Source organism: Chinchilla lanigera, unplaced genomic scaffold (assembly GCF_000276665.1).
Source record: "Chinchilla lanigera isolate Chin_1 unplaced genomic scaffold, ChiLan1.0 scaffold00023, whole genome shotgun sequence".
Taxonomy (NCBI): domain Eukaryota; kingdom Metazoa; phylum Chordata; class Mammalia; order Rodentia; family Chinchillidae; genus Chinchilla; species Chinchilla lanigera.
The window spans coordinates 14,917,141-14,931,029 of NW_004955424.1; the positions used below are offsets into that span (position 1 = coordinate 14,917,141).

Consider the following 13,889-nt stretch of genomic DNA (forward strand, 5'->3'; position numbering starts at 1 on the left):
TAAGTGCTTAGCTGGGCATGGTTGCTCACGCCTATAATCCCAGCATTCAGGAGGCTGAGGCAGGAGGATCGTTGTGAGTTCCAGTCCAGCCTGGGCTACAAAGTGAGCTCAAGGCCAGCCTGAACTGCTTAGCGAGACCCTGTCTCAAAAAGACAAAGACAGAAAAAAAAGGAAAGAAAAGAAAGTAAGTGCTTAATAATTGTTAAGCCTTTCACATGGCTAATGGTTCTTTTAGCTATTCATGGATACACATACTTTCATTCAAGGGAAGAGCACTGGTTAGCACTTAATGAGCCTCACTCCATGTGGCTTCTGGCCACCAGAGCACAGACACACACACAGCTTTCTCCTGGATGTCAAGCTTCTTCATGCACCCTGAATTACACCATTTTACTTACATTTCTGAAAAACAGACTGGAAATAAAAATACTTTGCAGGTAAATAATTATTTTGTATCTGGGCGTGGTGGCACATGCCTGTAATCCCAGCCCTCGGGGGGCCGAGGCAGGAGGATTGCCATGAGTTCGAAGCCATCCCGGGCTACACAGTGAGTTCAAAGCTAGCCTGAACTATGTAGCGAGACCTTGTCTCAAAAAACAAACAAAAATCTTGTAATGGTAAAATGTGTGACTTTACATATACTAGTAATTATTAATTTCTTTGAGTAACATAAATGCTAATTTACTGTACCTAAGTGATGAAGTGCCTTTCAGGTAGTAGCTTGCCCATCATACGTCCACCCAGATGGAGATGGACAGTTTTCCTCTCTGAGAAGAGAGATGGGTTTTCCTGTATTCAGAGAAAATAAATATAATAGGTTAAGTGTATTTTCTTAGCCGTATTTCTCACAAGATTTAACTGCCCTAATTAAATGTATGGGGACACTTGTTTTCAAAAGAAACAACTTTCAAAGTACATGTCCCACTCCTTCTGTATTTGTTACTTGCTCTTGGCATTACATTGTGTTAACCAGTGGGTTTCCTTGCCCCTCTGCTTCTTCCACATTCTCTGCCAGTCAGACGCAGTCTTCTGCACCTTGGATGGGACCGAATTACGGAGTGCAGCCGCCTCAGGGCCAAAACGGCAGCATGCTGCCTACTCAGCCTGCGGGGTATCGAGTGGCAGGGTATGAAACCCAGTGAGAAGGGACTGCAGACTCTGAAGCCAGTGGCTTGAGGCTACAAGGAGTGTAGTGAAGCCGTTGTTTACTTAAAGATTTATCAAATCAGTCAGTGCAAATATCAGATACAATGTATTTATTTAAAAGATTCATTTTTTAATCATGAAATTACTTATCATCCACATTGTTTTAAAAAGAAACAAGATGCTGGATGTCTGCCAATTTTTGCCTTCATTACCTGTTTTGATAAAATTTCTCAGATCCTTGTTTCAAATACAAATGCAGGGATTGCTGCCACTTTTTTTAAAAGTAAGAGGCAGAAAATTGCACAATGTTAAACTTTTTTCCACTAAAGTAGTATGCAGTTCTAGTTTGCATTCCTGATATGATTTAAAACATGTAATATAAAGATGTAAAAAAAAAAAAAAAAAAAAAGAAGAAGAAGAAAAACCAAAACTGTGCAAAGCCTAGAAGTTCTTTGTAATCTTCAGCTTCTGCACAATTCTGTTTTAGGTTTTAAAAAATGCATTGTTTGAACAGTCCCATCTCCATAGTTATCCCTTTAGGGTTTTTAAATATAAATTATTAGTTTACATCATTTTGTATTTACATTTTTCAGAAATTTGTCTTGCCTTATTAAAGTTCTGTAAAATACACTTAAATGGAAAAAAATGATGTTCACTTAGATTGAAAACTTTTCTCAGATGGATTGATAATTGCGTTCATTTTGTGTTTTATATGAGAAGGTGCCTCAAGAATTCCTGTTGGATTTGTTTAAAAGGATTTTTATCTTCTGTGATAAACTTTGCTGTATACCAGGAACTATAAAAACACCTTGTTACTAAAGAAAATCTCTGAAATGTGATAAGTTCTTGCCATTTTACTTTCATGTGTCAATTTCTACATTTACATGTATTATTTCACTATGTAAAGTGTGTTAGCAATTTAATATTTTGCACAGTTAGCAAACTTCGTATGTCATTTCCTTCTTAAAGGCATCATGGAGGCTTGACATGAGATTTATAAGTTTTAAGTTGTTTGCATGTGAATATCAAATACACACTTTGGTAGTTTTTGAGTATAAAGTCATCTGCTCTTGTTTTTCAAGAATTTTGAGACAAAAAGTTGTATGTAAAGGAATATATTAATTTTCCATTTTCTAGTTAGATTTACTTCAGAAGAGTAAATCAAGTGAATTTTACTGTGTACAAATAAGTGGTAGCTGTGAAATTGTAGAATATCCTTGTGTTAGGCTTGGGGTTCATTGTAAACTCCAGAATTACCCTAAAGGACCAGCCAGGCAAAGCATTTTTTAAATGTTTAGAGGCCAAAAGATAAACAAAAAACCTTTAAAATCCTACCTCCTTAAAACAGCCTTCAAAGAAGAAAATCCTCAGTGCAATCATCATTTTGATTATTGTGGTACCTGTTTTCTTGGAGTTTCCAATTTGGGAGGGGGCCCTCCAACTATTAGAGGCTTACTCTTTGATGGCATTGTTCTAGCTTTGAAATTTCTAGTATATTTCGGAGTCTCTTAGAAGAGTTGTGGGAGACTTGGTTTTGTTTTGTTTTCAGTGAGGGTCAAAAACCATCTTCTTCCTTGACTTACAGAGACCAAGGGTCCCTAGAGTATGTATTTTAGTGCTTGATGGTTTTTAAGACCTTCAGAGAGCTCCCAGTGTTTTACTTAAGAACAACAACGAAGGCCTGTGAAATCTTAAGAGCTTCCTGGCCTGTATCTTCCAGGTAGGAGCAAAGGACTTTAAGCTGGTGTCTAAGCCAATACCTTTTAAACCAGAGCCCAAGAAAGACAGCTTTAAGTGTATCATTCTCTGGAGCTCAATTCTATGCAGTTGTACTGATGTTTTATTAAGTCACTGTGTATTTTTAAGTGTTAATACATTAAAAGTTGCTTTATGGAAGATGAGTAAAATTTTGGAATACGTGGAAATTCTATTTCCTTGTTAACTTCTACAAATCAGGGCATGCTACGAAGAGCAGCTTAAATGAAATACTCAAAAATAAATAACTATCAGGAAGCTATTTTTAGGTTCTTCTCACTTACGTTTCTATTTTAGGACCCTCATTTTTCTCTTAAAAAAAAGATTTACTGTATATCTTATGGACTATTGAGTGAATTGTTGGGGAAAAGTGATTTAATCTGAATAGAAGAACAGTTTTCATTTTCACTATCTCAAGTAATAACAGTTTTTATTAGCCAGTATATTTTCTTACTGTATAAATCTTAAACTGTACAGTGACTACTTTGTGAGAAGTGGTACCAGGGTTCACGATGAGAAGGTTACTACTGAGCACCTGCACATTTCAGAAGCATTGCTAACTTGGATGTAAATCTTCATGTGAAAGCGAATCATTTAAAGATTTTTCAGTCCAAAAAATGATACTGGTATTAGTATCAGATAAGGAGATTGAAGTTCTTAAAGTAATTTCATTCTTTGCAATATACATTCAGATTTTACTTTCTGGTACTGTAAAGAACCTGAAGTGATTCACTCTTAATGGGTCATTAATCCAGAATTCTTTACCCTGTTTGGATATTAAAGTTCCTTTATGTTTTCTATAACCTGTGGGATCTTCTTGCAGTGATTATTGTGTGTGAGAATTTGGTTCACATTGGTCTAGCCATATTGTTATTTATATACTTTAAATCTAGTTCTGAAGACAATAGTTTGCATTGGGTTACTGCTTAATACCACAAAAATTTGCATTTTGCACACTTAATTATGAAACTAGTCTCATTTTCCTTATTAATATCATGTTCATTGAAAATGAGATTCACATTGTAGTGTTTATTCTCCTGTTTATTCCTGTGTTTGTTCATTTTCCTTCTATATGTGCATTATAGTTCTGTTCCACTTTAAAAAGCAATTGAAAAGGGCTAGATTGCATTTATAGAGTTGTTAGATTTACTCAGTATTATAGGTGCTCCTGAGGTGCCAGTTGAGTCAAAAAACAAAATATGTTTATAGGAATTGAAAACGCAAACCTTGTGCCGGGCATGGTGGTGCACACCTTAATAGCAGCACTCGGGAGGCTGAGGCAGGAGGATCGTTGTGAGTTGGAGGCCAGCCTGGGTTACAAAGTGAGCTCAAGGCGAGCCTGAACTGCATAGCGAGACCCTGTCTCAAAAAAAAAAAAGAAAAAAAAGAAAAAGCAAACCTTGTAAATGAAGAGAATGATGATTCTGAAATCAATCACAGTGGTACCTTGGCTCACATACTTAATTCTTTCCATGATTGTTATTACAGAATTTGTTCCGTGATTCTCCTTGCACCCAGTTTGCAAGCATATGCAGTTGTTGAAAGAAGTAAGTTCCTGAACCAAGGTACCACTGTATTCCTTTGTGAAGGGCAGTATTCTTATATTCCGCATTTTCTTCCAATCCCAATCATATTTAGATTTTAAAGAACATAGCTCTAAAACTGTGAATTTTAATTTAAGAGCCTTAATTAAAATGAGTGTGTTGCCAGGTATGGTGGCACACACCTGTAATCCCAGCACTCAGGAGGCTGAGGCAGGAGGATCGTCATGAGTTCAAGGCCAGCCTGAACTACAAATCAAGACCCTGTCTCAAAAAAATAAATAATTAAATACAATGAGTATGTCTCAATTGAATAGGGGTTTTCCCCCCCTTTTTTTTGAAACTTCAACTATGGCAGGAGATTAACCAAACATGAAACCTACAAGTATGTATAGTAGAATACCTTGAGTGTCTTTCGATCATTAAAAATTTCTGCTCTACTCAGTTGTCTGCAGCACTGGCTTCAGAGATGAGATTTTTGCCAAAAGTAAGCAATATTTATGTTCTCTAAAGTTGGAGGCTGAGGTTACTCTAACAGTAATCCAACTATAAAAGGAAGGAGCAGACTTTACTAAGGCTGTCTAGAAAATAGCGTTCACTATGTAAATGGGTTTACTGGCTCCTTATACTTGTTCAGCTCTAAAATACCAACAGCAGGATGTTGGAGAACCTTTCTGTGGGAAAACTGAATGCTCCTGAGAGAGAAGATAGGCCCTTGCCCAAAAAAAAGTTGTTAGCGTCTGGCTGGCCCTGTAATGTCAGTACTTGGACAGCTGAAGTGGTAAGGCAGAGGGAGATGGCCAGGAGCTCAGGGCCAGCCTGAGCTACACATTGAGTTCAAGGACAGCCTAGACCCTGTTTTAAACAAACCGCAACTGGCCACCAATCTCCCTACCATTAAAGTGTGTCAGCAAGCTCTACCCAAGTACACAGATCTTCCAAACAGGTTTATAGTGCTTAACATTTTTTAAGAGACAACCAAATACCACCAGAAAACTGAGGAAGAATCTTTTCAGCTCTATACAAAAATCAACTCTCAAGTATCAGAACATTTCAAAGGACTGTAATAAACTCAGATAACTTCTAGAAATTACAGCAGTTACTAGTAAAATAATAAAATAGAGATAAATCAGTGAGAATATTAAAAAGTAGATGTCATAGAAGTCAAAAGTAAAAGGAAGAAGCTGGCCATGGTGGTGCACACCTGTAATCCCAGCACCTGGGAGGCTGAGGCAGGAGGATCGTTGTGAGTTCAAGACCAGCCTGAACTGCGTAGCGAGACCCTGTTTCAAAAGTACAAAAGAAGAAACGTGAAAGGGAAAATAAAGTTAGATCAATTGAGGAAGCTTAATACACAGCAAACCAGATTCTAAGAAGAAAATTTTGTGGTACTAGGGGTTGAACTCGGGGCATTCGCACTGAGCGATAATCTCCAGACCTTACGGTTTTTTATCTGGAGACAGGTCTCACTAAGATGCCAAGTTGGCTGGCCATGAACTTTTGATCCTTCTGCCTCAGGCTTCCAGAGTGCTAGAAATTTAGGTGTGCAGTAATCATGCCCAGTCAGGAGGAGAACTTGAGAAAATGGGGGTGTGGGTGGAACTTATTTAAAAATACAAGAAAATGTACCTGACAAAGTTTCAAGATCATAAAAAGGTTATTACTGACTTAGGACACCACGAAATTGTAGGACACCGAAACAGAATCTTCTAAAAGTTGCCAAGTGACAAAAAGACAGCGCTGGCTTTATATTCTCATCGGCAGTGTTGAAAACTAGGAATCTGGGGGGTGCTGCCTTCAAAGGTTTGTATGAATTATATGATCCAATTAACTCTGCTGTCACAGGAGACAACAAAATAAAGCTCTCGAATGTGCGCAAGTTCTCTAATCTTGTATCAATTTTTAGAAGTGACTGGACATGCTCATTACACCAGCAACACATCTGTAATCCCAGCCACTTGGACACAAGCAGGAGGGTTAGGAGTTTGAGGCCAACTGGGGCAATTTAGTGAGAGCCTGTCTCAAATACAAAACAAAGAACACTGTCAGCCAGGCACAGTGGCGTGCACGTGCCTGTGGTGTCAGCTACCAGCGAGGCTGGGATGGAAAGATCACATGAGCCCAGGAGTTTTAAGACCAGTCTGGGCAAAGCACTGCATCTCAAAACTGTAAGCCAGGAACAGCACAATAGAATGTCTAGAGTTAGAGTCCATACAGGAGGGGATAAAGGGAAGTCCTGGGTCAGTGTCTGTGAAACCACTTGGTATCCAGTCTAGGTAGACAGCCACAGGGCTTGCAGAGTTGGATAACAGGACACAGCACAATTGAGGTGAGAAGACTTACAACGTACATGTACTAAAACAGTGGAAACACTGAAGTCTGTTTCACTTTTTTAAAATATGAGATGAGTTCTGGTGCCGAAAGGGCCTGCCTTAGCTCACACGTAATAGAGAATTCTCATCATAATAGAAAGTTAATTTTTACTTAAAGTCTAGCGAGCATGGTGGCGCATGCCTGTAATCCCAGCGTTTGGGAGGCTGAGGCAGGAGGGTCATTGAGAGTTCAAGGCCAGCCTGAACTACATAGCGAGACCCTGACTCATCCCCTCAAAAAACAACTCAGTGTCTCAATTGTGAGAGAAGTGCATACTGGGAATACAGAGATAAAGGAGGGAGGAGGAAGGCTCTGCCTTAATTTTCTCATTTGTAAAATGGAAGTGGTAGTAGCTATTCCAGCAGAGGATTGAGATAGCACATGTAAAGCAAACTGCCTGACAGTAAACACTCAAAATGCCGCCTATACATAAATTCAGAAAGGAATTACTCAAGAGCAGTATTTATGAATTACATTATACGGGTTTCCTTTTCAGTACGTCGTTATCTTGCATTTAACGTGGCAGCGGCACGTGCCTGTAGCCCCTTCACTTGGAAAGCTGATGCAGGAAGATTGCGCTCTCAAGGCCAGCCTGGGCTGCATAGTAAAACCCTGTCAAAAAAGAAAGAAGAAAAATGTAGACAGGATTTCCATATAGCAAAAAGAAGACTTGATTCACTCTGTCTTACAATCCTTTCTGATCTGAGTTTTTATGTGAGAATTTGATAAGGAATCAAAAGATGGAAATGCAAAAATAACTAAATGGCACATAAATGTTGTATAACTGGTAAATCTTCCAGTATTAATGATGGCAGCTCAAGAAATGGACTTCGTTTTGAAAATGTCACATTTATTCCTGTACTTAGAGGGAACTGCTACCAAAAAAAGATCTTTAAAGCTGTTTTCAGTTACACTGTGTTACGACTTGTGTCTGGATGTCTCCCCCCGCGGGCCCCCCCCCCCCCGTGCCCTCCCCCCCCCCCCCCCCGGGGAGAAGAGTTGGGGCCGCCCTTCCCAGGGCCCTCTGGGACTGCTCTGTCATCTCTACACTTTTCTACATTTTCCAAGTTTACTACTGTTATGGCTTGTGTGTCGCCCCCCCCCCGTGCCCTCATGCAGTCACGGGTGGGGCTTCTTCCGAGGTGGCTGGATCTACAGTGTGTGATTTACTCCTGGTACAATGCCAGGATTAAGGGTGTGTGGTTACTAAATCAGTCCACTGATTGCTTTGGCACAGCCCTAATGCCAGTAGCCTAAATAGAATATAAAAGGGGCAGAAAGAAGCTGCTCAGGTCTCTTGGACTTGCTTACTACTTGCCATCTGCTTGCCCTGCGCTGCCATGAGCTGTTTCTCCTCTGTGGGCCCCCTATGCTATGTGCCATTCTGCCTTAGAGCCAGCCAGTTACGGACCAAAACCTCTACAAACTGAGCTAAATAAACCTTTCCCCCTTTAACTTGGACTGTCGGGTATTTTGTCTCAGCAGTGAGAGAAAAGTAAAGAAGACACATTGCAAACCTAAATTAGTACTTAGATGGGTATTTGTTTTGTTTTGTTTTTGTTTTGGCCTTTTTGGGCCAGGGTCTTGCTATGCAGTTCAGGCTGGCCTTGGACTCACTTTGTAGCCCAGGCTGGTCTTGGACTCTGAATGATCCTCCTGCCTCAGCCTCCCAAGTGCTGAGATTACAGGTGAGTGCCACCACACCCGGATCAAATGGTGGTGGTGGTGTTTTCCTTTTTGAGACAGGGTCTCGCTATGCAGTTCAGGCTGGCCTTGAGCATACTTTGTAGCTCAGGCTGGTCTCAACTCTCAACAATCCTCCTGCCTCAGCCTCCCGAGTGCTGGGATTACAGGCGTGCGCCACCACACCCGCCAAAATGGGTATTGCTTTAAACTATTCTTGGCTATGGACCCTCTAGTCGGGTCCTCAAGAACTTGTTTTGGGTTTGGAGCTGGCTGTGATGGTGCACACCTGTAATACCAATGCTGTGGGAGGCTGCAGCAGGATTGAAAATTCAAGTCTATTCTAGGCAATTTGGCAATTTAGTGAGACCTGGCTCAAAATTTTAAAACAAAAGGGAGAGATGCAGGGATGTAGCTCAGTTGAAGGCCCTGGGTTTAATCCCTAGTATAGCAGGAAGAAAAAAAATTGTGAGGACTCAGTATTACAGTTTTATTTTTATTGAATAGCATATGTTTTTCTTGGTTTAGGAAAGAACAATGTAGGAGAAGTTGGGGACAGGCAGGGCAAGTTAAAGGGCCTCAGTGAGGTTTCTGGTAAAGCGTTAAGCCCCTGCTAGACAGTAGCTAAGAAAACCAGCTGATAGGCTGCCCTCAGGCCAAGACACAACCCCTCCTTCCTCCACCTCCAATTAAGCACAAAACAAAGTGGGAAGGACTGTATTATAGAAACACACAGTATATAAAATATACACACCCCTGTACAGGTATATATGTATTTTATTCTCACCATATTAATACACTAAAATGCACACATGTCCTTTTTACTAACTCAGCCTTGAATGTAACTCTGCTGTAAATCTCACAGGATAAGCACCTGGACAGCGCCAAGAGACCGCAGAAGTGCTGATCCAAAAAATGTTGCTGGGGGTGGTAACACACGCCTGTAAGCCCAGCTTTCAGGAGGCTGAGGCAGCAGGATCGTTGCAAGTTTGAGACCAGCCTGGGCTACAAAGTAAGCTCAAGTCCAGCCTGAACTGCATAGGGAGACCTTGTCTCAAAAATGCAAAAAAAAAAAAAAAAAAAAGTACATGTAGGCAGTGGAAGGAACAGAGGCCAAATCAGGGTCTCAGAGCCCAAAACAGTGAAGTTATAACAACTCTCAAGGGAGATGGTCTCTTTCTCCCCATGTAATAAGGCTGAGAACAAAGAGCCCCAACTGCCAGCTCAGCTCCTTACCTGACTCTGACAAGGTAGCTATCTAGTGACTCACTTTCTCTCTTTTTCTCAATAAAGTGATTTTTCTTCCCCATTTCTCTTCCCTTTCCAATAAAGTGATTTTATTTCTCCTCCTGAACTTATATCTCTAATCCTTTTGTTGCTGTAGGTTTTCCTTAAGAACCCTAACAAGACATAACAAACATGACCATTTCCCATCTTAAGGACATTTCACAAAGTGTCTGGATAGACCAATGCAGTGTGACATATGTGATTGAACAAAGCTCCATCTCTGTGCCTGGGTGTGGTGGTGTACATCTGTAGTCCCAGCACTGTGAGCCTCACTACGCAGTTCAGGCTGGTCTTTTTTTTTTTTTTTTTTTTGTCTTTTTGAGACAGGGTCTCACTATGCAGTTCAGGCTGGCCTTGAACTCACTTTGTAGCCCAGGCTGGTCTCCAAATCGCAAGGATCCTCCTGCCTCAGCCTCCCGAGTGCTGGGATTACAGACCTGTGCAGCCACGCCCAGCTACTGTGGTTTTAAATTCACTGTGTAGCCGAGGCTACACCTCAAACTTGAGATGATCCCGCTTCACTCTCCCAAGTGCTGGGATTACAGGCATGCGCCACCACGCCCAGTCAAAATAAAAATTTTAAAAAGAGGTGGAGACGTAGCTCAACGTGTAGGGCCTGGGTCTCTTTAGCCGTGGGTCCTCTGTCAGGTTGGAACCTTGCTCAAATGGGGGTCTGTGCCAGCTCTTAACTCCCTTGGTTTCTTCACCTGCTACATTAAGGGATCTAGTTCCTGCCTCTCAGGTGATCCCCTAACTTGCTTCCTAAAATACATCTGGACCCCTCTCAGAGCCTTACAGTCTGCCTCTCCCAGCCCTCACATCTGTTCAGCCCTACTTATGGTAGGCTCCATTGAGGATCAGGCAATATTTTCTGCTGAATGTTATTTGCTGACATTTGAATGTAACCTAACATGTTTACCTGGCCTGCAGTGCCTCCTATAGGGTAGACCTTATCGTCCAACTTTATAGCAAACCATTTTCCATTCTCCTGTAAGCCTTCAGCTCCACACTGGTCTTTGTTTCTTGAATAATTAATTTACTATCAGACAAGAGACAGAGACTGACACTCAAACTAGAAATGTAAGTAGCTAAGTAGGAAAAATTGGCTAACTATTAAAAGGAATAAACAAGGACTCACATCCACAAGTTGCAGGTGCCCAAAAAAAACCAACAAAATAAAAAACCAGCTACTATCTACAGATTGATCAAAGAAGGAGGGCTTAGGGTAGCATCCTGTCCCTTTTATTTTTACTTTAAGGCAGGATGTCACTAAATTCCTGGGATGAACTCAAAATTTCTCTGATCCTTGCACTTCAATCTCTCAGAGTGCTGGGATTACAAATGTGCACCATCACACTTGGCTATGACTTACTTTTTACATAAAAAAGAGATAAATGAACTGGTTGTTATGGTGCACCCCAGGAATCATCTGCGAGGCTGAGGCAGGAGGATTACAAGTTTGAGCCTACCCTGGACAATTTAGTAATTTAGTGAGATCTTGTCTCACAATAAAAAAAATTAAAAAGGGCTGAAGATGTAGTTCAGTCAAAGGCCCTGGGTTTAATCTTTAATGCCATCAATGAAAATACTTAAAACAGAATTCTAGTTAAAGAAATGCACATATGCTTTTGTACGTGTGTAAACTGTTTCTAGGGTAGTTAAAAATTGAGTGGTGCTTTAGGAAACGTGACTTTAATGCTGGGCCTGGTGGCACCTGCCTGTAACCCCAGCACTTGGGAGACTGAAGCAGAAAGGATCCCCACGAGTTTGAGGCCAGCCTGATCTACATAGTGAGATCCAGTCTAAAAAAACAAAAAGAAATGTGAATTGTAAAAATTATAATTTATGTTAAATTGCCCTCATTAAAAGTCCATACATCATTTTTTGCTCCAATCAGTTTTGTGAGAAAAATTTTCCCTTGCCTCCACCAATATTAGTTGTTACTAAGCTTTTAGTTTCACCCATCTGATGATTGTAAAAGGATCTCTGTATTTCCTTGATTATGAGTAAACGTAATCATTTTTCATGATAATTGGCTGTTTGTATTTTCTGTGACAGGTTTGTTCATATCCTTTGTCCATTTTTTATTAGATTGTTGTCATTTTTAATGAATAGGAGGAATACCTTATGTAATTTGGGTACTCACAAATTCTTGCTGGAAGGATGTATCCTCCAACCAGCCTCTCAGAATTATCTCCGATTGAAATGATTGGGAACTCATGATCTACACTGCAGAGAAAGCCACCACTCCTCCCCAGAGAGCAGGCACGAAAACCTTGGAGGGGAGCTTTCCCAAACATTCTACCACCACCAGTTAATCAAGCAATTAATCAACCCATGTAAGTGCTTCCTGAGCCACAGTTCCTGAGAAATTATTTCACTGGGTAAACGCTCCATCTTGAAGTTTGTCTTATTTACATCAATTAAATCTTGTAATCCAGGACAGTGAATACTTTCTACTGTATTGTTCCTGCTTTCAGGAGTGTTTGAAAAAGTCTTCCTAACACTGAAAGACGAAAAGATTTTATTTTATTTTATTAAGATTTTAGCATGTAGCACAAACTACACAACATTGCTTGAGTCATTATTTTTCTCATTACTATATTTTTCAGATTCTGGTTTGCCACACAGCTGGAATTTTAAAAATACTGTTTTGGTGTCTGAGGCTGTTGTTGAGTGGTAGAGCACTTGGATAGCATGTTGGAGGCCCTGGGTTCCATCCCCAACACCACCAAAAATGAAAGAAAAAGAGAAACAGGAAGAGAAAGAAGAGGGAGAGGAAAAGAGGGAGGAAGGGAAGAAAGAAAAGAAAAATAGAAAGAAGAACCACTCCTGCAGTGTTTTCCGTCCTTGTGTAATAACTATGCATATCATATCATCTGTACCAAAACCTATCTTCTGTTGTGTGTGCAGCTTGGGGTGGGACTAAGGTATGCTGTACCAGCCTCTATCTAGATGTCCTCCCAAAGCTCGTAGGTGGGGCTTCTGGAGCGCCATTGGACCATGAAGGCATGATACTTCCCAGTGCATTAGTGACAGCCTGGTCTGTCCCCTTCCTTCCTCCCTACTCTGCTTCCTGCCTGTCACACACCACGAGCAATTCTCTTCTGTGACGCCCTCTGCTGTGTTGCCCCGCCTTGGAGCCAGCCCACTAGGGGCCGAAACTTCTACACTGTGAGCTGAAATAAACCAGTCCTCCTCCAAGTGGTGAGTGTCAGGTACTGTGTCTCAGTGACCTGAAAGAAAGGCACATGCTAAGCCTGATCTCTATCACTGAGCCACTAGCTCATCTTTTTTTTTTTTTGATTTGTTTGTTTTTGCAGCGCTGGAATCTGAACTCCAGGTTTCACGGACAGGCGTTCCACAGCTTAGCTACATTCCTGGCCCTTTTCTTATGTTGATACAGTGTCTAAGTTCCATGCCCACCAGAAACTTCTCCCACCATAGGCTATCTAGAAAGTAGCTGGGAATACAGGTCTGCGCATCTGTGCGCAGCTCCGCTATGTCTTGAGGCCAGAAGGCTCGCTATAATGTAAGAACTTGATTTAAGCATGACAACAGAAATCTGCCTCAAGGCTGAAATAATAATGTTCAGATAATAGGAAAAGAAGGCTTACTGTGTCAAACCATAATTTAAGAATTTTGAACTATAGAAGCAATTTTGAAAATTATGAGGAAGGTCCAGAACGGGCTTCTTAAAAGGCTTTTCTTTGAAGAAAACCTTTAGTGCTTGGTTTAGAAGAAATCTCCTTTAGAAATGGGGCTGCTGGGCTGGGGATTTAGCTCAGCAGTGCAACAGCTGCCTCATAAATTTGATTACTGGTAGCTTCCAGCTGTGATGGTACACACCCATAATCCCAGCATTCTGGGAGGGTGAAGTAGGAGGAGGATTGCAAGTTTCCAGCCCAGCTTGGGCAATTTAGCCAGACCCTGTCTCAAAATTTAAAAAAGGGGCAGGGCGTGGAGGCGCAGGTTTGTAATAGTAGCACTCAGGAGGCTGAGGCAGGAAGATCCTTGCAAATTAGAGACCAGCCTGGGCTACAAAGTGAGCTCAAGGCCAGCCTGAACTGCATAGCAAGACCCTGTCTCAAAAAGACAAAAAAA

At 41.1% G+C, this 13,889-nt stretch overlaps 1 protein-coding gene across 7 annotated transcripts in view; it reads left to right on the forward strand.

Moving 5' to 3' along the window:
• Positions 1 to 3,704, forward strand: part of Tia1 (TIA1 cytotoxic granule-associated RNA binding protein) — a 33,123-nt gene extending 29,419 nt beyond the window's left edge. For all 7 annotated transcript variants that reach the window (XM_005385619.2, XM_005385618.2, XM_005385621.2 and 4 more), the window contains one exon: positions 1,016 to 3,704. In XM_005385619.2, coding sequence (XP_005385676.1) covers positions 1,016 to 1,142 — 127 coding nt within the window. In that variant the 3' untranslated portion in view covers positions 1,143 to 3,704. The remainder of the gene's footprint in view (positions 1 to 1,015) is intronic.
• Positions 3,705 to 13,889: the final 10,185 nt, after the last annotated feature.